This window comes from Rattus rattus, chromosome 2, assembly GCF_011064425.1.
Source record: "Rattus rattus isolate New Zealand chromosome 2, Rrattus_CSIRO_v1, whole genome shotgun sequence".
Classification (NCBI taxonomy): Eukaryota; Metazoa; Chordata; class Mammalia; order Rodentia; family Muridae; genus Rattus; species Rattus rattus.
The window spans coordinates 149,895,419-149,917,919 of NC_046155.1; the positions used below are offsets into that span (position 1 = coordinate 149,895,419).

Sequence of the window (22,501 nt, forward strand, 5' to 3'; positions counted from 1 at the left end):
CTCAGCCTGCGGGTCATGGCCCCTTTGGCAAACCTCTATCTCCAAAGATATTTACGTTACAATTCGTAACTAGCAAAATTACAATTATGAAGTAACAACTGTCGTGGTTTGAATGTCCTGGGCTCATGGGAATTGATGTCCTTAGGAGGTGCAGCCTTGTTGGAAGACGTGAACGACTGTGGGGGTGGGCTTTGGAGCCTCTGCCTAGTGCAGAAGAGTCAGTTTTCTCCTGGTTGCCTTCCAAACAAAATACAGAACTCTCAGCATCAATGTCTTCCACAAAGCATTCTGCCACTTTCCAAATCCAAAGTCCCAAAATCCACATTCCTCCAAAAACGTAGTCGGGTCTATCACAGCAATACCCAAGTCCTGCTACCAACTTCTGGTCTAGTTGGGATTTTATTGTATGAAAAGACACCATGACAAAGGCAACTCTCATAAAGGACAACATTTAATTGGGACTGGCTTACAGGTTCAAGGGTTCAGTCCATTATCATTATGACAGGAAGCATGGCAGCATCCAGGCAGGCACAGTGCTGGAGGAGCTGAGAGTTCTACAAACTGATCAGAAGGCAACCAGAAGACTGACTCTTCCACCCTGGACAGAGCTTCAAAGCCCCACCCCCTCAGTGATGCACTTCCTCCAACAAGGCCACACCTCCTAATAATACCATTTCCCAGGAGCCAAGCACATTGAAACCACCACAGCAGCTAAAAGTGTTTACTGTTAGTTCCTCACTGCAACATGAGGAATTGTATTAAAGGGTCATAGCATTGGAAAAGTAGAGGACCACTATTCTAGAGCCTTCTGCTGGTAACACAGCCAGGGGTTCCCAACCTGCCCAAGGCTCAAATGGGAAGTCACAGGAAGAAGGAAGGAACACTAGGTCTACATTAAAGTCCTGGCCTTTCTCTTCCCCCTCCTCTTCTTCCTTCTTCTCTTCCCCCCTTTTCCTCTTTCTCCCTTCCTCCTTCCCTTTCTCGCTGTCCCCCCTTCTTGGTGGCAACCACTTGCAATTTTGAGTGAAAGCAAGTTTCCTATGGTAGCTCCTATGACCTAATTACCCATCCAAGCCTGACCCTTCAGCCTCCATGCCTGATTGCTAGTATGTTTCATGGATACCCTAAAATGACCCTGAGCAGCTCACTCCCCTTCCTGTGCTGTAATGGTGGCAATGACGGCACCTCTTTCTCTCAGGGGCTGTGAACACAGAACAAGGTGACTTCTGCCCCTGACTCAGCCTAGCACAGAGCCGGCGTGAAGAAAACATCTGCCCTGTAAACCCCTGGGCTACTTAAAAAGCAAATGGAGGCAAAGGGGTGGGGGTCCATGGATTATGTGGTAGTGAAACGGAATTCGAATAACTTTCTAGCTCTCAGCCTGGTTCCTTACTCCTAGGCTGTGTAGCCCTCACTTCTTAGGAGCAGTGCTTTACCCCCTGATGGTCTTTGGACCAGTTGGCCTCAGTAGCTATTGAGCAGAGTGACCAAAACTGTTCAAATGCCTGAGTCTGGCATCGGAACCTGCCCTTCAAGGAAACTATGGGCTAAATGCTGGCACCTTGATCCTGAATGATGAGAGTGATTGCTGATGTTTACCAAGTACCTACTATATGCAAAATATCCTCTGGTGACTGCATGCATCACCTCTTACCCACAAGGCATTGCACTCTGTGCTCTGCAGATGAGAAAACAGATGTTCAATAGGGCCACATCCTTGCATGTAAAGCTCTCTTCAAATGTCCCCTAACTCCACGCTGTCCCTCCCTCTGTATCAGACTGTCTTTCCCGCTTGAAATCAAGTGATCAGTGACCCTACTATACATGTGACTACTCCATGAGTGTATACATGGACTTCTAAAGGACACAGCCAGCCACAGTGACCATCTCCAAGGATACACTGCATCCTGTAGGTAGCCACTAATCCCCCACTTAGAGCCCTGGTCAGTGGGGTCAGCTGAGATGAAGTGAGTGACCAGGCATTGGCCAGCAGCTCCTCCTGAGCCCAGGGTGAATCTATAACTCTGCCTTGGGTGTGCCGAGGCTATGTTTTGCTCAGTTTGCTGGCCTGCAGCCTCTGGATCGGATGTTCGCACATACCTGTAGCAGTTGTTATGGAATTTGTTGTAAGAAGAAAGAGTGATGAGCCCTCCCCAGGCCGCAGACAGGGAGAAGAAAATCTGAGTGGCTGCATCCTTCCACACCTGGGGAAAAGGAGAGTCAGGTCACTGGGAGAGCCCAGCCTCCAGGGACATGCGTGACGCCATGTCACCTTCCCAAGTGAATCAGAGATGACTGGGGACAAGAGAGCTGTGAGTGCACAAACGGAAGCTGTGCCTCTCTTGTGCCTGAAGCCAAGGCGGGACTTAGCTGGGAGATTCTAACTCTGTGTAATTGTGTAAGGACTGGGGTAATCTATGTGCCAACTTTCTGAGTGGAAAAGGAGAATGGCTCCTGGGTGGATGCTGGCTTTACCAGCCTCTCACCTGAAATCTATCTTTGCTTCCAGGTTACAAATCCTACCGCATCTCACCAGACAAAACAGGATACAGCCCGCTCTCAAAGCGCTTACCCACACAAAGCACTGTGACATTGAAATATAGTCACGGATTCAAAACAAAAACCCATTTTAATTGACGGTCTTATGCCTTATGACAGCTGTCAGAACGTGAACTTCCACACTGTTAGAAGAGTGGCAAAAAGCAGACAGACTTCACAAGGCCACCCCGTCCCGAGCTTGGCTCTAGAGTGTGATTCTTGCTGGCCGCTGTCATAAAGATCCGGGTCACTCCAGCCTTCGCACACTGGGAATATAAGGTATCTACACTGGACCTAGGACCTTTCTTCGGCAATAAAATCATATCTTGATATTGACCTTAAGGGGCTAGTGAGAAATTTTAGTACTTAGTCACCTGCAACAACTACTGGGAACCAGGATCGAGAGAGCAGAAAGAGAGAACAGACTCCCAAAACTTATTTACACACACACACACGAGCTCACACACACACACACACACACACACACACACACACACACACACGCACGCACGCACACACACGCACGCACGCACGCACGCACGCACGCACACACGCACGCACGCACGCATGCCCCTGCTTCCGGTCCGCTATAAACAGAGTAATGAGCCCACCGTGGCATCTGTGAGTTTCTCCCACTTAGGTGTGATGAAGTACCAGATACCGGCTCCAGCTCCAGGCAGGGTGACCCCTCGAATGAGGAGGATGACCAGGACGACATAAGGGAAGGTGGCTGTGAAGTACACCACCTGCAAAAGCAGAGGGATGGAGAGGTGGGTGAACAGCATCCCTGAGGACATCACTGAGCTGAGGTGATAGGGGACCTGTCATCCTAAGTTCTACCAATGTGGAGCTGAGCAGGCACAGTTCGCCAGCCCAACAGTGAGGTCTCACCAAGCTCTGACAACACTGGAGGCCCACGAAAGACGCTGTGGCCAAGGTCAGATGGAGAGGAACACAGGATACTTGCCCTCCTACCCTGTCAATCAAGCCTCGTGGTGAAGAAAGCATCCAGCGAGGAGGCCCGAGGCTTTGGGGTGGGGCAGCCAGGACACAGGAGACTGGGAAATGTCCCCCTGCCTAGCTATCAAGTGATCAACAGTACAAGAAGCTGCAGGTAGGTTGGAGGGGCTCTGTGCTACGTTCTCCAAAAATTCCTAACCCATCTCTGCTGGAGGACCCAAGTTTCACCATCAGAGTTAAAACACTTTGGCTTATACCTTCCATCCTGGCTTACACAGGCACCCTATGTAAAATGGCCTCACACGGTGAAGAGATTGTGATTCTAAACTTAGACCTATGCAGATGGCATCCAATCTCTGATACTGAAGTGTGACCTTGGGCAAGCTCCTGAGGCACCTGAACCTCAGTTTATATACCTGTAATATGGGTACAGAGCATACCTGTCCTAAAACAAACTGAGAATATACAAGCTGCCGTGTGGAGTCAGGCACAGGGCCTGTCCATAAGATACAATACACCTAGTTCCACAGGCCCGGGGGGCTTCTGGTGAACTGGCTCTGCTATACAGAGATTTGTAGTAGGAAGGACCCAGTATCTGAATAGGGACTGAGCAGTCAGCCATAGGAAACCTGCGGGACTCAAGGGAAGCATACAACGCTCAGCCTGGGAGGGTCTGAAGGATTCACGGAGATGTCTCTCAAGCTGGGCCTTACAGCAGGAAGGCAATCTCAGAGTCCAGGCAAGCTGGTAAAGGGAAGGAGGGGAGAGGGCGGGTAAGGCAGGAACTGAAAAGTCACGTTTTGCCCACTCGAAGCTAGAACGGCAGAAGGCCAAGGGTGGAGACATGGGAAGCTATAGGTGCTGGAGGAAGTCAGAGCATGGGAAGCCCAAAGTGCAAACAGTTAGCTATAGCTTCTCGAAGAGATGGAGGGACTGCGTACAGGAACATCTGGAGGAAACGTTAGCAGAACTTAGGGACGTGTTGGAAAAGGATAAGTTAGGGGTACCTGTCAATCAAGCCTCAAGGTGAAGGAAGGATTAGGATTGAGATTTAGTACATGGTGGGCAGCTAGGTAGGCCTGGGCTGCTATAAAAGGGACTGTTGGGTGGAGCCTAGAAGGAATACCAACAGGGGTGGCTAACTGTTCCTGCTCAGATCCACAGTCTAAAGTTCAAATCCTGACTCCTCCACTTATGAGCTGGGTTGCTTTGCAAAGTGGCTTAACCTCTCTGGGATGTGAGTGCCAATACCCACAGGTGCCAATACTCACAGAGGGCTGGAGGAGCATGACGGAGCAATCAACAGGGAAGAGGACTGAGAGCCTGCCTAGGGCCACAGAGGTAAACTGTCAATCACTGAAACACCCTGCCACTCAAAGCCAAGCTCTCACTCTCTGGCTCCAGCCCAGAAGAGTCTGGCCACCTCTTTCTCCCTCTAGCACTACCCTGACCATGATACTTCTCCTCTGACCCATGCAACATTAATCACTTCACCCTTTTGGTCCCAGAGATGAGGTAGTGCCCAAGGCCAGCCCCTCTGTGGTGATTTGAATATGCTTGGCTCAGGGAATGGCACTATTGGAAGGTGTGGCTTTGTTGGAGGAAGTGTGTCACTGTGGGGGTGGGCTTTGAGACCCTCCTTTTAGCTGCTTGGAAGCCAATCTTTTCCTGTTTGACTTTGGAACAAGACATAGAACTTTGGACTCCTATCTGTCTGGAAGCTTCCCTGTTCCCACCTTGATGATCATGGACTGAACCTCTGAACCTGTAAGCCAGCCCTAATTGAGTGTTGTCCTTTAAAAGAGTTGTCTTAGACATAGCATCTCTCCACAGCAATGGAAACCCTAAGACGCCCTCCTACATCTCCAAGCTTGCTTCTCCCTTCTTAAAGTCTGAAAGAAAAGTGAAGACCCTGTACCTGCACACGGACATCCCAAAACTCAAGACCATCTGACACCTTGAGAGAAAATATCACTTCACCTCAGGCTGGCCAGACTGTGAGATAAGAATGGAAGAGAAGCTGCTACAAGGCAAGGCATGGTCACATCCATACTTGGTTCTTAACCTTCACCAGGGAAGGAGCAACAGAGGACAACTAAGCCGGGGTTGATGGGAAGGAAAGCCTACAGGAGGACCACAGAGGAGAAGAGACTTCCTAGTCCATGGGAGCTTACAGGGGGAACCACCAAGACCTCCCCCTCTCACTTGACATCAGCCTCGTCAGCTGAGCCGGCTGTTTCCACATGGCTGTTTTACAGAGAAAGAAGCTAAGATCCAGGCTAAGCATCTCACAGAAGATTAAATATCTCATTCATGGGCTTCCAGCTTGAACCAAGGGCCAAACCTGAAGCCACTCCAAAGCCACTATTTCCATTAGGATCATTCTGTGAGCTGACAGACCAGAATCAGGGGCTGGGTGCTAGCAATGGGCAAGGGAGGTGTGAATGTCTCCTTAAATTCACACCTTGGGTAGTTTCTCACCTCCCCCCTCTGCATGGCCTTATGTGTAGGTGGCCCAGCTCCTTTGCCCCTGTGAACTGAGAGGGGAACATTTGGCTTACACCTCGGATGTGAGCGAGGAGCATGTGGAAGCTCTCTGCAAGCTGCTTGTCTGAGTCAGGCCGGCTTCTGCCTGCACCTGCTTCACGTGGACGGTCAGAGCTGACTGTGAGCAGTAAGGAATGCTTGACAGGAAGGATGATGGCTGGCTCACCTGGCCCTCGAAGGCCCCTCCTCACCCCACACTGACAGCTGATGCTTGAACTTGCAGGCAGAGCAGCCTCAGGAACCAGACTATCTGCCTGTGACCTTCAGGCCCTTCAGGCTGCCTACCCATCACCCGTAGCATTCTACCAGCTCAAAGGCCATGTCTCCAAAGGGCCAACTTTGTCCCCTCAGGTCCTGCACTAGAGGAACTGAGCTCACAGCACTGCAGGGAAAGAGGCATCTCTGTTGGACAGGGCCTTGCTTGAAGAATCTCCATTGTAAAGGAGCCAATCACAAATGAACAGCTCAGTCCTACATTCTCTCTGGCTCTCAAGTAACTTTGATTCATATCAGTAAAACCCAGGGCAGAACAAGAAACTTCAGTTCATTATTTCTGGTAGCAGTCCTCATTTTGAGGGGGATGGGGGTGGATTGATTTTGGATTGGAAACGTTCCTCAGTGAACCGGGATTAGTGTGGCAGTTGTCAATGACAAGCCTACACGCTTCAGACTACTTCAAACTTCCTGTTCCCTGAAGCCTATGAAATCCACCCTCAAAGATTAAATTCTAATCACTTGAACACTAACCGTAATGCTGCTCCACCAAAAAGCACAGATGAACGGAACTTTAAAGAAGCTTAAGAGGCTAGTTGTGCTGGTGCACACTCCAAGGCAGCTCTTAGGAGGTAGAGATAGGCAGGCCTCTGTGAGTTCAAGGCTCACCTGGTCTGTCTAGCCAGTTCGAGGCAGCCACGACTTCACAGTGATGCCGGGACTCAGAAAACAAGCAAACAAAAAGAACCTTGCAGAATATTTATTTTAGTCCTGCGATTTGCAAATGAGTAAAATAAGGCCCAGATGCACCCTGCGACTTCCCAAAGTCATGATGATAAATAGAGCTGAGATAGGGTAGGAGACCTGATATCCTGACACTTCACGCAAATGCAGATCCATGGTTTCTCATTCCTTATAAGGAAAGAAAGAGAAAGCCATGGGGTTCTAAGCCTTGCAGTGAGTTAGACCCATGTTCAAATGCGCCTGATGCTGCTTACAAGGTAGGTAATAGCACGCAGCCTAGCCTGTCCGTAGATGGGAACAGGAGACCCACGGGGCAGGTGCTGTGAAACTGACTATTGATGCGTGTGGGGAAATCAGCCGGTGCTCCACACAGAGCTCTCCCCAAGATACCTACTCTTCCTGAGTCCCCAGCGAGGTCACTGTTTCTGAGATGCCAACAGAGATGGCCATTAGTCTAGTCTGTCAGCTGTTTATAACAAGGTGAAAGAAACTAGCCCTTGTAAAGACGGGGCCATAGGCCAGGTATTTCACACGCATTCTTACCCCCTATTGCAATCATATAGGGTATGGGCTACCATCCCCAGGTTAGGGGATTGAGGATTTAGATTCCCAAGTCTCACTAGTTTGCCATAGTTACGCAGCTAGGAAGTGACTATATCCTTTCTGCTGATAATGCCATGGTGAGCCACATCATCTCCATCTCCAGCCTGTGGGATAGATGCTTGGCCAGTAGCGCTAAGCATCCTTAGAAGATGGAGCTGCCATTCAGCTCAGGTCCAATCCATGTGAGGCAAGGACATCAGAAAGCTACAGGTGACCTCGGACATGGCTATGTGGTCCCTTCAGCATTCCACACCTTCCTATAGCCCCACCACCACCACCACAGCATGCATCCTGAGCCAGTGGGGTCCACACGCTTCAATCCCAGCTCCCATTTTACAGATTGGTAAACAGGTCTGAGAGAGTGCATGTGCCCTGATGGCTCTTTGGGCAAGTGCTCAGACAGAACAATGTAGGAACTGGAGGGTCGTAAACACCGCCAGCCCAACATCCTTCACCTGCAAACTGAGAAGACAGGAGTCCTCTAAAATAGCTAAGATGAGAAAATTGGCTTTTTTATTTGCTGGAGAAAAAATAAATAAAAGTTAAGAGTAAATCAAAAGTTCTGCCAAGTTTCATGTCTCGAGTGGAGACAACCTTACACAACGAACACCATAGGACCTGAAGGCTGTGGGAAGAATAACCCAGTCTCAAAAGAAAAAAAGAAAGCAAAAGAGAAGGAAGCTTGGGGGGGGAGGGAGCTCAGATAAAGTCAAGTTCTTACTTTTCCTGATGTCTTAATTCCTTTTGCCAGCGATGCGTATACAATCACCCAGGCCAGGAAAAGGCAGAAGGCCAAGGGCCACCTGATCTCACCAGGATATTCAATCCCTGCAGAAATCTTCAGCACAAAGTACCTAAAAATCAGATAAGGAAGGAGAAAGAGAGGGAGAGGAAGAGAGAGGAAGGAGGGAAGGAGGGAGGGAGGGAGGGGGAGGGAGGGAGGGAGGGAGGGAGGGAGGGAGGGAGAAGTGAAGATTTGCAAGCTTCAACCTCCCATCAGAGCATCAGAACCAGGAGATTCAAACACACCCAGCCCCTCCCACAGCCTCTGAGCAGGGAACCTCACAAGCAGCCTAGAGAGACTGGTGGGCCTGGCCCTTGCCTAAGGCTGTCTACTGAGCATTTGCCGATCTCTTTAACTGAGCTGGAAGGCCGTTTGTGGCCAGTGGTTGGATTTTGTGAGAGACAGTTGGCTCCATCATCTGGAGTTGCCACACAAAAAGCACAACTGATTCACAGCACTCAGGATGTGGAGGCAGGAGGATCGGGAACTTAAGGTCGTCCTCACCCATATAGTAAATTCAAGCCCAGCCTGGGCTACGTGAGACCCTCTCGGAAAACAAAAACAAACAAACAAACAAACAAAAGTAAATAGACAGAATGGAAGACATGTAGTAGAAATCCTCAAAGGGTGGACTTGGGGGGCTGCTCAGTGGTTAGAGTACTGACTCCACAATCCTGAGGAGTCTGGATTCCAGCACCCACAAGAGGAGCCCAGTAGCCCACAAATACTCAAAATTCCAGCTTTGAGGGATCTAATGCCTCCTTCTAGTTTCTACGGGAGCATCTATAACCACATATGAATATACTGACACAGTCACTTAAAAGCACACACACAAATAAATAAAGAAATAACATCTTTTTTTTAAAAAAAAAGAAAAAGAAAAAGAAGAGGAAGAAGAGGAAGAGGAAAGTCTGGCTTGTCAAGAATGATGTCAGGCTTTTCCATACCAGAGGACTGTTGTACTTCTCAACTTTACAAAGTAGGAGTGGCAGAAAGTGGTCACTTAAAATGCACCCCTACATTGTAGTTTGAGTTGTACTAGGCATGCTCCAAGGCTGACGGTGGCTAAAATGTGAAAACTCTCACTGTCGAGTGCTTGCCTGGTACCCTGCCTTTAATCTCCAGCACCATGTGACCAGGGCACGGTGGTGCAGGCCTGTAATCGGGGGTTGGGGAAAGGAGGATTTACAGTACAAGGTGGACTTATATCTCAGTGGACTACATAGAGAGCTCAAGGCTGGGCTGGGCTACATGAGACTCCAACAACGCTGGCTCATATCACCTCTGAGCACCCCAGCCCCTTTAGCTCGCCTCAGCCCATTCATTCCCCGGCATCTGCTTATCCCACTCACTTACAGTCCTGCTCACACCAGAGCGCGTATGAGTGTGGGAGCTCAGCTTGGCTGGACCAGACTGTGCTCCCCTCCGTGAAGTATCTACGCAAACATTTCAGCAAGTACTCTTACAGCTGGGGGCCTTCTAGCAATCCTAAACCCCACGGCAAGCATTCGACAGTGCACACAGAGAAAGGACAAAACTCAGCCAGGCATGGGGCCTCGTGCCTGTGAGCCCAGCCCCAGAAAGACTGAGGCAAGAGGATTCTTGTGAGTTCAAAACTAGCCCAGACCATACAGTAAGTCTAAGCCAGCCAGGGCTACAGAAAGTCTCTTTCTAGAAAGAAGGGAAGGAAGGAAAAGGGGCAAGGAGGAAAGAATGGAGGAAGGAAGGAAAGAAAGAAGAAAAGAATGGAGAAAGGGAAGGAGAAAGAGAGGGAGAAAAAAGGAAAGAAGGAGAGATGAAGGGAGGAAAAGAGAGACGAGGGAAGAGGGAGGGAGAGAGGGAGGGACAAAAAAGTCTGTCTCCTCCTTGAAACTAAATGCCTGACACTAATGGTTTTCTTACTTTGACTTCTCTTCCCTGGAGGTGAAGTGCAGGTGGATAGAGTGACCTGGCTGGCAGATATCTGCTTGGATCACATGAGTCAAGGTTAAAACTTATTTCTTATCAACATGGTGGATTGCCACAGTACCACTCTTGTTCTTACACGTGTCATTTAGTCATCCCTCATGTGCAGGCCCACAGAGCACAGCACATGGCTTTTGGAAGCCCAACCAGACACAACCTCCTTCTCTGATCATTGGCATCAGCAAGGAGAGATCAAAGAGAGGCCACCCACCCCTCCCACCTCACAGCTCTCGCCAGCAAACCATCCCCTGGGCCTGCTCATAGAGCTTCCCCAGACCCAGGCAGCTTACTTGAAGTACTCTTCGCTCCCGCTGACAAATGTCTTATTGGCCTGGCTGGTGAAGTTAACCATGGTCAAGTTCGGATAGGCAGTCATGCAGAAAGTAGAGTTCTTGATCTGTATCTTGGGATGGTCACCGATAACACAGGAATCTGTTCAGGAGAGGAAGAGAATGGAGCAGAAGCAATGAGGTAAGGACGGAGAGTGGACAGTGGTCTCTCTGCCCATCAGAAGTAAGAAGTCAGAGCTCTAAACACTGTGGAGCAGCAGGGAAATATTGGCAGCGTGAACCTCTCACCCCGCATTCTCCAGCCCTGAAATACCTTGTATTAAAACAAAAACCCACATTCATCTAATCCTGGAATCTTTAAAATAGAAAAATTGGGCTTGTGCCTTTAAACCCAGCACTCAGGAAGCAGATGCAGGAGGATCTCTGTGAGTTCAAGGCCAGCCTGACCCATATAGTAAGTTTCAGGCCATCCAGGACAACACAGTAAAGCCCTGTCTAAAAATAATAACAACAAAAACAATAATAACAACAACAATAATAATAATAAATTTTTAAAATAAAGAAACTGGCTTTTAAAGGTCATTAAGGTCATTTAAAGGCCAATAACTCTAATGACGTCCCATAGGAAATGAGAAAGATCAAAATCCAGACCCAAATCCTTAGGATACTACAAAAGGCACATCAGTTATAGGAATCAATTTAAGCAGAGGTGACCTGTTAAGACACAGCCCCTTCCTAAGTCCTGTTGCTACAGAAGGCTTTCTAGCAAGTGGTCTCTCTGGCCAGGACAGGAGCACTAGACCGTAATCCCAGCATGTGTCAGATAGAGGCAGGAAGATCAAGGAGGCCAAGATTCAACTCAGTTGATCAACTGCCAGGCATGCAGGAAACCCAGGTTCAGTTCCCAGCACCACATAAAACCAGGTATTGCGGCTCACATCTGCAATCCCAACACCAAGGAGGTGGACGCAAAGGAGTCAGAACTTTAAGGTTATGACCAGCCTCACGGCAACTTCTAAGACGTCCTGAACTAGATTCCGTGTCAAACAAAGAATAATTTCTAAGCCCTGCTCTGAAGCACCACGTAGTAATAAAGGCAACACACAGTAGGTACTCTTAGAAGCTGTGCTGTGCTCTTCCCACCCTCGCATGGGTTAGCAGACATAGTGATCACACTGGGTGCTAAAGGACCTTCAACAAGACCTAAGAATGCCTCTCTGTGGATTTGATCATCATGGGCCATGTGGTGATATCCAGAAACATTTTTAACTTTTGCATCTGAGAAGCTTGGCACTATTGACATCAAGTGCATAAAGACCAAGGATGCTACTGATGCTACAATGAGCAAGTCGGTTCTCCTTTGACAAAGGACTATCAGGTCCAAAATCTCAATCCCTGAGAAGGCCTGGAATAAGAAGAGAAAATCCACCATGAGTGCTAGCATGCGAGGAGTTGTTCAGCTTTGGTCTTTTGCTTGTATTGTAACGCTAAATGCTGGCCTCCAAGAGAGAGTCTGCACTTACCCATGTGACATACACATGTGACACTATGTAACCTTGCCCCCCAAATTTTCCCTGACTAGTGAATAAAGATACCTACAGCCAATGGCTGGGCAGAAGAGAGAGAGGCAGAGTCTTGGGTTCTGAGGAGACTAAAAGGGGTGAAAAGAAGGTGGGAGAGAAGAAAGATGCCATAGGTTAGGGGTTAAGAAAGCATGGCCCTGGGGGCTGGCCAGTTGGTGTTAAGAGCAGCCCAGATGAAACATAGTAAGTAATAACTCGGGGTTATCTATAGGAAATATATTTTAATAGCACGGAGGGTAGATATCTGCCCAGCTCTAGTACAGTTTGAGAGTCGCTGTAAATAATAAAGGTTGTGTGTCTTTTATCTGGGAACTGAATGATCAAAGGCTGGTGAGAAGCCCTGGATTGATATTAAATAATTTCTACAAGGTGCCATGATGGACTTGCTCAAGAAGTCTTCCTCAGACCCATCAAACATGGATTATTTTAATCTTAACTCTCAATAGGAAGAAGCTAGAATCTTTCTGGCCATTTCACAATGTGTTTCTAACGCATTATAAAGAGACACACGGCTGGAGGTTATGTCAGTGGTAAGGCACTAACTAGCATGCCTAAGGCCCCGGGTTCTATTCCCAGCACCACAGAAAGGAATGCAATAAATTAAAATGGGCAGAAATTTGAAATAAAAAGCCCACTGGACTCCCAAAAGACAGAATTATGAAGCCCCAAGTAGCAGGACAACTGGCACTGTGAGGAATAGGTCTCAGGGATGTCCACAATACTCTATGTCCATGGCCCTAAGCCTTACATCATCCTCTGTGAGATAAGTCCTGGGATCAGATGGTACCCAGAGCTGCAGCCACTTGCCAAGTCTGCAAGTCCTGCCAGGAACAATGGAGCACTCCCTGTTTGGAATCCTCACTCTGATCTACCCCACTCTGGGCACATGAGCTCAGGGCCCATGAGCTCAGATACCTAACGTGTCCAGGATGGAAGCCCAAGGAGGAAGGCGTGAATGGGGAATGACAGGAGCAGCAGACAGTGTTCTCACCAATCCGTGATGACCTTTTCCAGACGTTCAGGCCCAGATGTAGAAAGTGAGTCTGCATGCCATTTCCCTTTTCTAAGTTGTGGAGACTGAGTTGAAATTACTCTAGATACCATGACAAAGTTCACACAGCGAGAATGCCTTGTGCCCTACCCCAGCCATGCCCCGAGCCTCACTCTCTGTGAGTGAAGCCACAAGGGCAAGAGTGGGAGTTCAGGCTTCCACCGGACCTGAGAGCACCTCCAGCTGCTGGGGATGGATGGATCTCATTCATTATTGCAGGGACCAAATTAAGTGAGATAAGAGGTTTAAAAACACTCAATAAACCCTAGCAGTAACTCGATCCTCATCATCGTAACCTGCCCATGCAGCAGACTGTGCTCAGTATCATTTCCCATGAACCCACTGGCCTGCCTCAATTGCCTGCTGCTCTCCCACCCCTGCCCCTAGTTATCTCAGAGTGCTGAGATAAAGATTCTGGCAACATGGGCTGTCGATGTTGCTCAGTGGCTTAGAGTGATCGCCTAGCAGCGCCAAGCCTCCGTCCGGTTCAGTCTTCTGCAGCATAGTAGACCATATGTGGTGATGCACACCTGTGATCCCAGCATGAGACAGGCTGAGACAGGAAGGCGTCCAGGAGTGCGAGGTCAACCTCATCTCAAACAAGCAAGATGCAAATAACAGCCACAAACCCCTACGCCTCTGATTGGTTCCTCAGACTCTCTCTGTAGAGTACTAATAATAACTTCCCCTGGCCAAATCATTTTTGGTTGGTAGAAAGCTGTCCTATGTGGTAATAGCCACTGGCTGCTGCTCACCAAACACCAGTAGTCTTCCCTCCCTAGAATAAAAACCAAAACTGGTTCCTCTAAATCTCAGATTAAGAATCTATTTTTAGATGTCTCCTAGAACCTGCCTTTTCAATATTAGCTTCTTTAATTAAAAAACAAAACAACAAAAACGAAATGCAAAAAAACCAAACAGACAAAAAAACAATTTCAGAAGGATTCCAGACTGACAACTTTAAAGTCTTTACTGGGGAAGATTTCCTCTTCCCCAGAAGCAGCATGAACCGGGTGACTAAAGTTACACTCAGATCCTTTTGGTGTAAATAACCACAGGACTTAATTCTGGCTTTTCCTGATGAAAGGCAACCCATCCGCTAAGAGCTCAGGGATCCCTGCTTGCTTCCAAAATTGCCTTTGTAAAGACTCCCTAGACCTCTGGATGCCCAGAGGAGCACCACCAGCCCAGTGTAGCTTCCTAAGGTCACGTTCCAGGTTCCCACTGCCTTGCTGTAAAGCAACCAGCAACTTCGAGCCTCCTTGCAACGTCTCTTCTCACCACTGGGTGGCAGGAGCGTGCTTCCCGGCTCTCCGCCCTTTCGGTCTGCCAGAGAAGCAGTGACAGGCCATCTCATCAGACCTCCGCGGCCCAGCAACCCCGAACAAAGAACAGCGATAATGATCAGCTAAATTGGAAAGCTGTTGGAATGGGATTCTCTTTACTCGGGCAATTATTAATAAATGAAAGCACAGGAAAGACCGGGGAGAAAAGGGATCATTTAATTAAAGTTCTAATGAAAATTAAGCCATTCCAGAAATAGAAATGGTGTTTATACTGTTCCCATTTGAGTTGACCCAGCTAAGGCCCTGTTTGAACAAAGCAGTGGCTGAACTCATTCCGCAGGGTAGGGACAAACCGTCCTCCACTGCGGATCCTTGGAGGGCTGAGTCAGCCTGGGTAGTAGCCTGTCCTACAAGCTGTATCTAGTGACGCAGGAAGCTGAGACAGGAGGATTGCCGGTCTTAATAAAAACCGGAAGGAAGATGAAATGACTGGACATATTCTACCTCTGTCTGTAGGCAGCCCCAGGGCTGATCTCAGGCTGGCGTGGGCACGGTGCTTGGCATCTGCATGCTGACATAAGCAATCAGACAACACGATCAGAGCAGCACGGTTCATGGACAAAGCTCCACCCACTGTGTGTGAGGTTCACAATGTTAAGTCATTTATACATCTATTCATCTGCTGGGATGATGTGAGGCTTGCTTTGAAAAAGAGGTGCTTACAGGGTTGAGGCACTGTGCCTGGGGGCTTATCTGGGGAACACTGCTGGGGGCGAGGGGGGAGTGCAGCAGGTCCACTTCCCAAAGAAGCCTGGCTTGGTATATCCATCTTGGAGACCGCTAGCTATTATCTGAATTCCCAACAGCTGGGCCAAGCAGAAAGGCTTTAAAGGAACTTGTATCTCTGTAGGTCAGGATACTGTTACGTTTCTATGTCACCTCAAATCCACAACAGGATTGAAACCCCTATCAAAGAGAACTTGACCCTATGTATAGAGGCCGCCCATGTGCAGAGACTGAGGGGGGTGGGGTGCAGAGACAGGGGTGGGGTGTAGAGAGAGGGGTGGGGTGCAGAGAGAGGGGTGGGGTGCAGAGAGGGGTAGGGCAATATTGATACATTGTTTTGTTTAACTAACAAAAAGTAAAACAATGGCTAAAAATGCCGTGGGCTCTGACTCTTCCATAGGCTCCTGGGAATAATCAGAGAACTATGCCCATTGTCTGTGCTCCAGCTGTTTTAATGGTGTGTAGCTAGTAAATAAAGGCCTATCCAGGCCAGGCCTCCATCCCTCTGCCTCTCAGGATTGCTTCAAGCCACACTGGAGACAGAAGCTAAACCAGGGCAGGGTTATGCCTGTCTCTTGAGGCATCATCTATGTGCCTGGCCAAGGTTATAATACCTTTATCTTTAAAAAGAATAAACAGGGGGTTGGGGATTTAGCTCAGTGGTAGAGTGCTTGCCTAGGAAGCGCAAGGCCCTGGGTTCGGTCCCCAGCTCCAAAAAAAAGAACCAAAAAAAAAAAAAATAAAAAAATAAAAAGAATAAACACGCATGCATAGAAACACATAAACTACACATAAATGCATGTCTATGGCAGGAAACGGAGCAGATTGGCCCCAAACTGTTAACATTTCTATCCTTACATCTATCTAGATAATAAAGATAAAATCCCACTATGAGCATAGCATGGTCTTCCATTTAATAGGACGTGGGGGGGGGATTTCCCTGTGCTTTATTTGTGAATATTTGTTTTTCAAGGGCGATAGAATACCTTAGTGTAAGGATGAGCCATGATTTACTTGCGTGACAGAACCATGTGAGTTGTTATCACATTCTAAGTTCCTACTGCTTCCCAGCACTGCGAACCTGATTGCAGTTAGCATTTGCGTGCCATACTTACCTGCCTGTAATTCTCCCTTCACGCAGATGCCCCTGTTAGAATCATCACAACGATAGCTTAACTATTGTTTGCATAACCTTTCTTGCTACCATACAGAATATCAAACATGAACATCACTTGGGAAACACTTGCAGTGATGTCACTTTGCTGGGACTTGATAGACTAGGACACATGGACCAAAGATTCCTTAAACACCCTGGACAGGCAGAAGATCTGGGGTCACATGGCCCCAAATGCAGACCTTTCAACTTAGAGTGTACGTTTTAAAAGTCCTCTTAGCCATCTGGAAAAAAATAATAACCACTAGGTCACTTGCCATCTGTAATTCTGTAGGTTCTATTCAAGAGGGACAAAAAAAAAAAAAAAAATCACTTTAGGATGCTGCCCTGCAGTCTCAGAAGCGTTAGCACTGGGGTCATGCATACTTGACTCCAGTCCCCGAGTCTGACCAGAAACCTAATTCAGAGCTTATGCTCAAGCTTTTTCACCTGTAACATGGGAACAAGGGAATGCCTGTGTAGGTTTGTTGTGTATAATAACACTGGCAATTCGACGAAAGAGCTTCTCAGTGAGATCAGCCTGCAGTGAGGGTGACCGTCTTCACTGCGTGCTAAGATGCTATCCTGATGATAGTGGACCTAGTTGGCAGACGACTGTATATTTCTGAATGACTCCCACCTGGGGGACAGCTGCAGGACACCGATCCCTGTGACCATATGGTCTCTCAGGCAAGCTCCAGAAAGCATCCTTGGATCCTAAATCAAAGCAACACTTGATCCAGCACACGCTCTTGGAATAGAATTTCCTTTCCAGTCATAGTCTGGCAAAGACAAGCTTGTCTCTGGGATGGGTTATGACCTGAGTTTTCTCCACTCTGGACTGCAGTTCCTGGAAAGTGTGCTTGGTCTAAACTTGGTAGCTGTTTCCAAGAAGAGATTCTGACATCTGATTGCTGCTCGTGACTATGGGAAGAGCTACAAGGAGAGTCTCCCCAAGATCGCAGAGTTTTTTAGAGGTAACCACTGCATGGGGCAAAGAAGGTGGGCCATCCCAAAACCAAGCATGATTCACATTGTCAAAAACTATTCTGGAGGCAGGGAGGGTGTCACTCGATGGTGGATCGCATGTCTGTGTTCAGTCCCCAACAGCAAGAAAAATAAAAAGGCAGTGAGCAGCTCCCGCCCTGCTTGGCTTACACTTGGGCAAAAAACATTGTTTCCTTTTTGAGACGGGCTCTCATGTAACCCACTGGCCTCAAACTTGCTATACAGTCGAGGATGACTTTGAATTTCTAGTCCCCCTGCCTCCACCTCCAGGGTGCTGGAATCATAGGCATGTACTACCACACCAAGTTTATGCTGCCCTGGGGATCAAACTTGGGGTCCTGTGCATGGTACACAAATACTCTATCAAATGAGATACATCCTAAGTCCAAGTCTGAGAAAAAAATTTAAATCCTGATCCTCAGGGTCAACCACACAGTCTGCTATTTAATTCACCATGTTTGTTCCTTAAGTCACTGGCCTTGCTCATTCCCAAGTGGTTCCGATATGTAACCACCAGGTTTGGGTACTGCCATTCTGCCCTGAGAACTCTATCGACAGGATCAGTGGAGATGAAGACAACAAGCCCCACCGATACTGGAGGACGCTTGGCCTTAGTCATACATCCATAGAGTGGCATCTTGGGCTTGGGAACCTGTGAAAACTCCATCCCCCATTCCTGAGCACTCCCAGGTGTGCAGAGTTTGGATTGAAGGGAAGCATCTTTATTGTTCCCCTCTTATGCTATTATTCAAAAACTTTCCAGGTGGAGACTGGGTGGGGTGTGTGTGTGTGTGTGTGTGTGTGTGTGTGTGTGTGTACGCCTGTGTTTGTGTATACATATGATATGCATGTGTGCATAAAAGCACTACAGTGTATACTGTGTCCTCAGATATGAGAGTAGGTCTACAGGACATGTATTGATTTCAGTGTGAGATGTCCTCCATAGATTTATGTATTTGAGCACTTGGTCCCCATTAGGTGGCGATGTTTGGGGAGGTTTAAGAGGCGTGGCCTTGCTGGAGGAAGTATACGACTGGGAGCAGGCTTCAGGATTTATAGCATTGCCCGAGTGATGGTGTGAATAAGAATGTCCCCTATGGGGCTGGAGAGATGGCTCAGTGGTTAGAGCACTGACTGCTCTTTCAGAGGTCCTGAGTTCAAATCCCAGCAACTACATGGTGGCTCACAACCATCTGGAATGGGATCCGATGCCCTCTTCTGGCCTGCAGGAATACACACAGGCAGAACGCTGTATACATAATAAATAAATAAATCTTTAAAAAAAAAATGTCCCCTATGGGCTCATATATTTGAATGCTTAGTCATCAGAGAGTGGCACTACTTGAGAAGGATTAAGAGGTGTGGCTTTGTTGGAGTAGGTGTGGTCTTGTTGGAAAAATGTATCACTGGAAGGGCTTTAAGGTTTCGAAAGTCCACACCAAAGCCAGTGTCTCTCTCTTCCTGCTGCCTGTTGTAGTCTCAAGTTATTGTCCCACATCTAAGGACATAGTTTATATCACACACACACACACACACACCAGCCTCCACCTAGAGAAGTTTTGAATAAGACCAAAAAAAGAGCAGCAGTGGTGATACTTCCCTTCTACCCAAACATTGCACAGCTGCAGGATTTGGATGTAGAATTCTCAGTTACTTCTCCAGCTGTCTAATTGCGTGCTGCCATGCTCCCTGCCCTGATGCTAATGGATGAAACCTCTGAAACTATAAGGAAGCCCCAATTAAATGCTTTGTTTTATGAGTTGTTACGGTCATGGAGTCTCTTCACAGCAATACAGCACTGACTAAGACACTTCATTTTCAGTGTGTTCTCTGTTTCCTGAGTGACCTCTCAGCTTCCTGCTTCTTCACCACGCCTGCCAATGATTGCCATGCCCTCCCCTCACAATGGAGTAAAATAAACTCATTCTTCCAAAAGTCACCTTTGGTCATGTTTTATCATAGCAGCCGAAAGTAACTAATACAGCAGGGAAGAACTCATTTTATGCTGTTAACACACCCACGGGAGCAAATGGTATCAAAGTTCTGAGAGGTGTGGGCACTGTAGGGGAAAGAACTGGTTTGGGAGATGAATGTTAGAACAAATCACAAAGATCATGTGCAACTGGCTTCAGTAGGAACCCACCTTACATGGAAAACTTGGAAGAGATCTCTTGCTTACCGCTACCCATTAAAATAACTATAGTTTCCCACAGTGACTGACACTAGTGGGAACATGCACACTCATGGATTTTTACACATTCACAGCTGCTTTTCATATCCCCTGTCTTTCCTTTGGTAAACATAAGAAGGTAGATTACAGTATATAGTCATTATTTCTGTTTCCTGGGTCTCCTGGCATCCATTCCTTTCTTCCACCCAATAAGATGAAAATGTATCCCACGACTCCTGGACGCAGTGGATTTCACATACCCAGCACAACTTTCCTTTCTCCCCATAGCAGGCAGCTCTCTCCTCGGTCCTCATACTACACACATTTCTAACAGAGTCTGGGTCAGGGTCTGCAATCAGAGCTTGGGCATCCCATGGGTGGGGTTCCTGGCGTCTATGACTTCTGGCATTATTATTGAGAATTCTGCCAATGAGGATCACAGGATCTCTTGGGAGGAAAAAGGCAGAGAGGGTTCCTAACTCCCTCCTAGATCATAGCTAGATGGACAAATATTCAATGAAACAAAGCAAAACGTAGATTGCTTGGTAAAAATACAGATTTTCTGGCTTTGCCCACTCTAATAAAGCAAGCATCCCACACAGGACATTTAACAAACACACCAGCTCTCTGGGAGCAAACAAGAGTTTTCTAACTCCCATCCTTTAGTCCTGAGCTTTTTAAATGTTAAAATTAAGTATGTCTGGGTGTTTGGCTTCACCTCTGTGCACCCAGAGCCTGCCCTGCCTCTTAAGTAATCACCAAGTATCTGTTGACTGGACCACATAACAGCTAACGCGTGTCCAAACTTACCTAGTAAAAGTTTGGTTTTGTCTTTGCATTCTGGTGTGTTCCACGGGTTGTTGCAGGATCCCCAGGGCAGCACAGACACAAAAGAAGCAAACAGGTAGAAGAGCGTGTAGCAGATGATGACGTTGTAGTAGATGGCTATGAGGACGGAGATGATGAGCATCGCGATACCACAGCCTGCAAAGATGAAGGGCCTGCGTTGGCGTCATCCCAACCCCGTGCAAGAACCACACTCACAGAGATGCCCCGCACGGGGGTATGCATACACGCTCCACCAGGGACATGGAGATAATCGGCCAAGGACCCCACAAGGGCAGAAACAATGAAGGGAAGGTGACAGGGGATTGGTGTCCCTACTCAAGTCTGGACAGTGACAGGGAGGGCAAAGCCAGGAGGCAAAGAGGGGAACTGGACTCACCCTGCAGAGCTGGGATGGCCTTCCACACAGACACAGGACCCTGGCTGGCAAACTGGCCCAGGGACACCTCTAGGAAGAAGATAGGTAAGCCAGCCAGTGCCAGCATCATCAAGTAAGGGATGAGGAAAGCACCTTGGAAAGAAAAGTAGGAGGAAGAGTCAGGAGACATAAGCATGGGCTCTGGCCCGACTTAACCCTCTGGATTGGGAATGGTCTCCTTAAAAATAAGCTGAAGAAGCTTTTAATGTCTCAGTTCAGCAGAAGGTGCCCACAGGACAGTTTAGGACCTTCTTCCAAAATCGTAAAGCTCTACACGGGGTTACAGTACATGCCTCAGTTTCCCCCCAGATAGAAGTTGCATGCTAATGGTCTTGTGTTCTTTAGAATGCTTTTATTCCCACCCCCACCCCCAAAATAAACGCTTTCGCTTTTTCACAAATCTGTGCCTTTCACTGGAGACAGATTCGGTGGGTTCCCATTCATACCTAGGCCCTCTAAGGGCCCTCATACACTCAGCTAAGCTGGATTTGTGAGTCTCCTATATAGGAGTCTGGGGAAACCACAAACCTTCACCTCACTAAAGCTTGGCCTGCTCTGCCTGCAGACAACTGGATGCCCTCTCCCTCGGGCACACCATCACCCACTGGCAGCAGCATCTTCATACAGCTTCCTTCTCCACTTAGAACTTAATCCTCAGAAGTCAGCCGTCCTTCAGGGGGAGAAGTCTTCCCACAGTGCTTTGCCCCAAGCACCCTTCTCTTCAGATATTTATGTGGCCGCCTCCTCTACACTGAGCCCTCAAAAGTGTTTCTCCTTTATCTCTATATTCCTCAGAGGCCTGGAGGGGGCTGTAGTACCTTAGTACCTGCAGCCTTGGGAGTTCTGGGGAATTCTTTCTCTGCAAGGATTTTCAGGCCTGCAGAGAATTACCAGGAAACACCCCCACGCGAGTCAAGGTCAATTTGAGTACTAGAGATAACAGAATCTGGAAGGCTGTGCTCAGCTGAGGAAGCTCCTTCCTCATCCCCACCCTTCCCGACTTCTTTCAGGTTGGGTCTGGCAGAAGGTCGTCTTCTGCCAAAGCCTCCAATCAGGAAGGTCCCAGTAGAGGCCAGAAACTACTGAGGTGTAGGCTTGGCTCCTTCTCTATTCTCTCTTGATAAAAGAAAAAAACATTCATTGTGTGACGAAGCTCCCCTCTCACGCTGCGGGCTGTGAGGCGCCTGAGCCGCACTGCGGACAAAGCCTCTGCTTTTCTTCCCGGGCCCCAGCAGTCTTCAGGGCCGTGTGAAACAAGGGCGGGCACTTTCCCGGGTAAAGGCGCTCTCCTGGAATCCCTCCTCTCGGTTCATCCCCAACGCGCAAACCCCCTTCCACCCCCATCCTGCATCCCCAAGAACAGCACCTCATCCCTGCACTCAGGCCTGGCCATTCTCTGCTGGGGGAAGAATGGAAATCCAGTCGGGGCGCTGAATCCTATCAGTTTCTGGGGCACCCCTGATTATTCAGAACTGCAAGGACGGGGCCAGGTGGAGGGTATTTTCTATTTTACACAGTAACTGTCCCGGGTTGCATCATGGGTTCCACTCGGGACA

General features: G+C 48.2%; 1 protein-coding gene across 1 annotated transcript in view; it reads right to left on the reverse strand.

The window, feature by feature from the left end:
- The window catches only part of Slc6a5 (solute carrier family 6 member 5), a 44,980-nt gene that overhangs the window by 18,541 nt on the left and 3,938 nt on the right, over positions 1–22,501 (reverse strand). Inside the window, exons 3-8 of the mRNA XM_032895127.1 lie at positions 20,907–21,038; positions 20,492–20,665; positions 10,645–10,786; positions 8,327–8,459; positions 3,150–3,284; positions 2,101–2,204 (exon numbers count right to left, since the gene is read on the reverse strand). Coding sequence (XP_032751018.1) covers positions 2,101–2,204; positions 3,150–3,284; positions 8,327–8,459; positions 10,645–10,786; positions 20,492–20,665; positions 20,907–21,038 — 820 coding nt within the window. The remainder of the gene's footprint in view (positions 1–2,100; positions 2,205–3,149; positions 3,285–8,326; positions 8,460–10,644; positions 10,787–20,491; positions 20,666–20,906; positions 21,039–22,501) is intronic.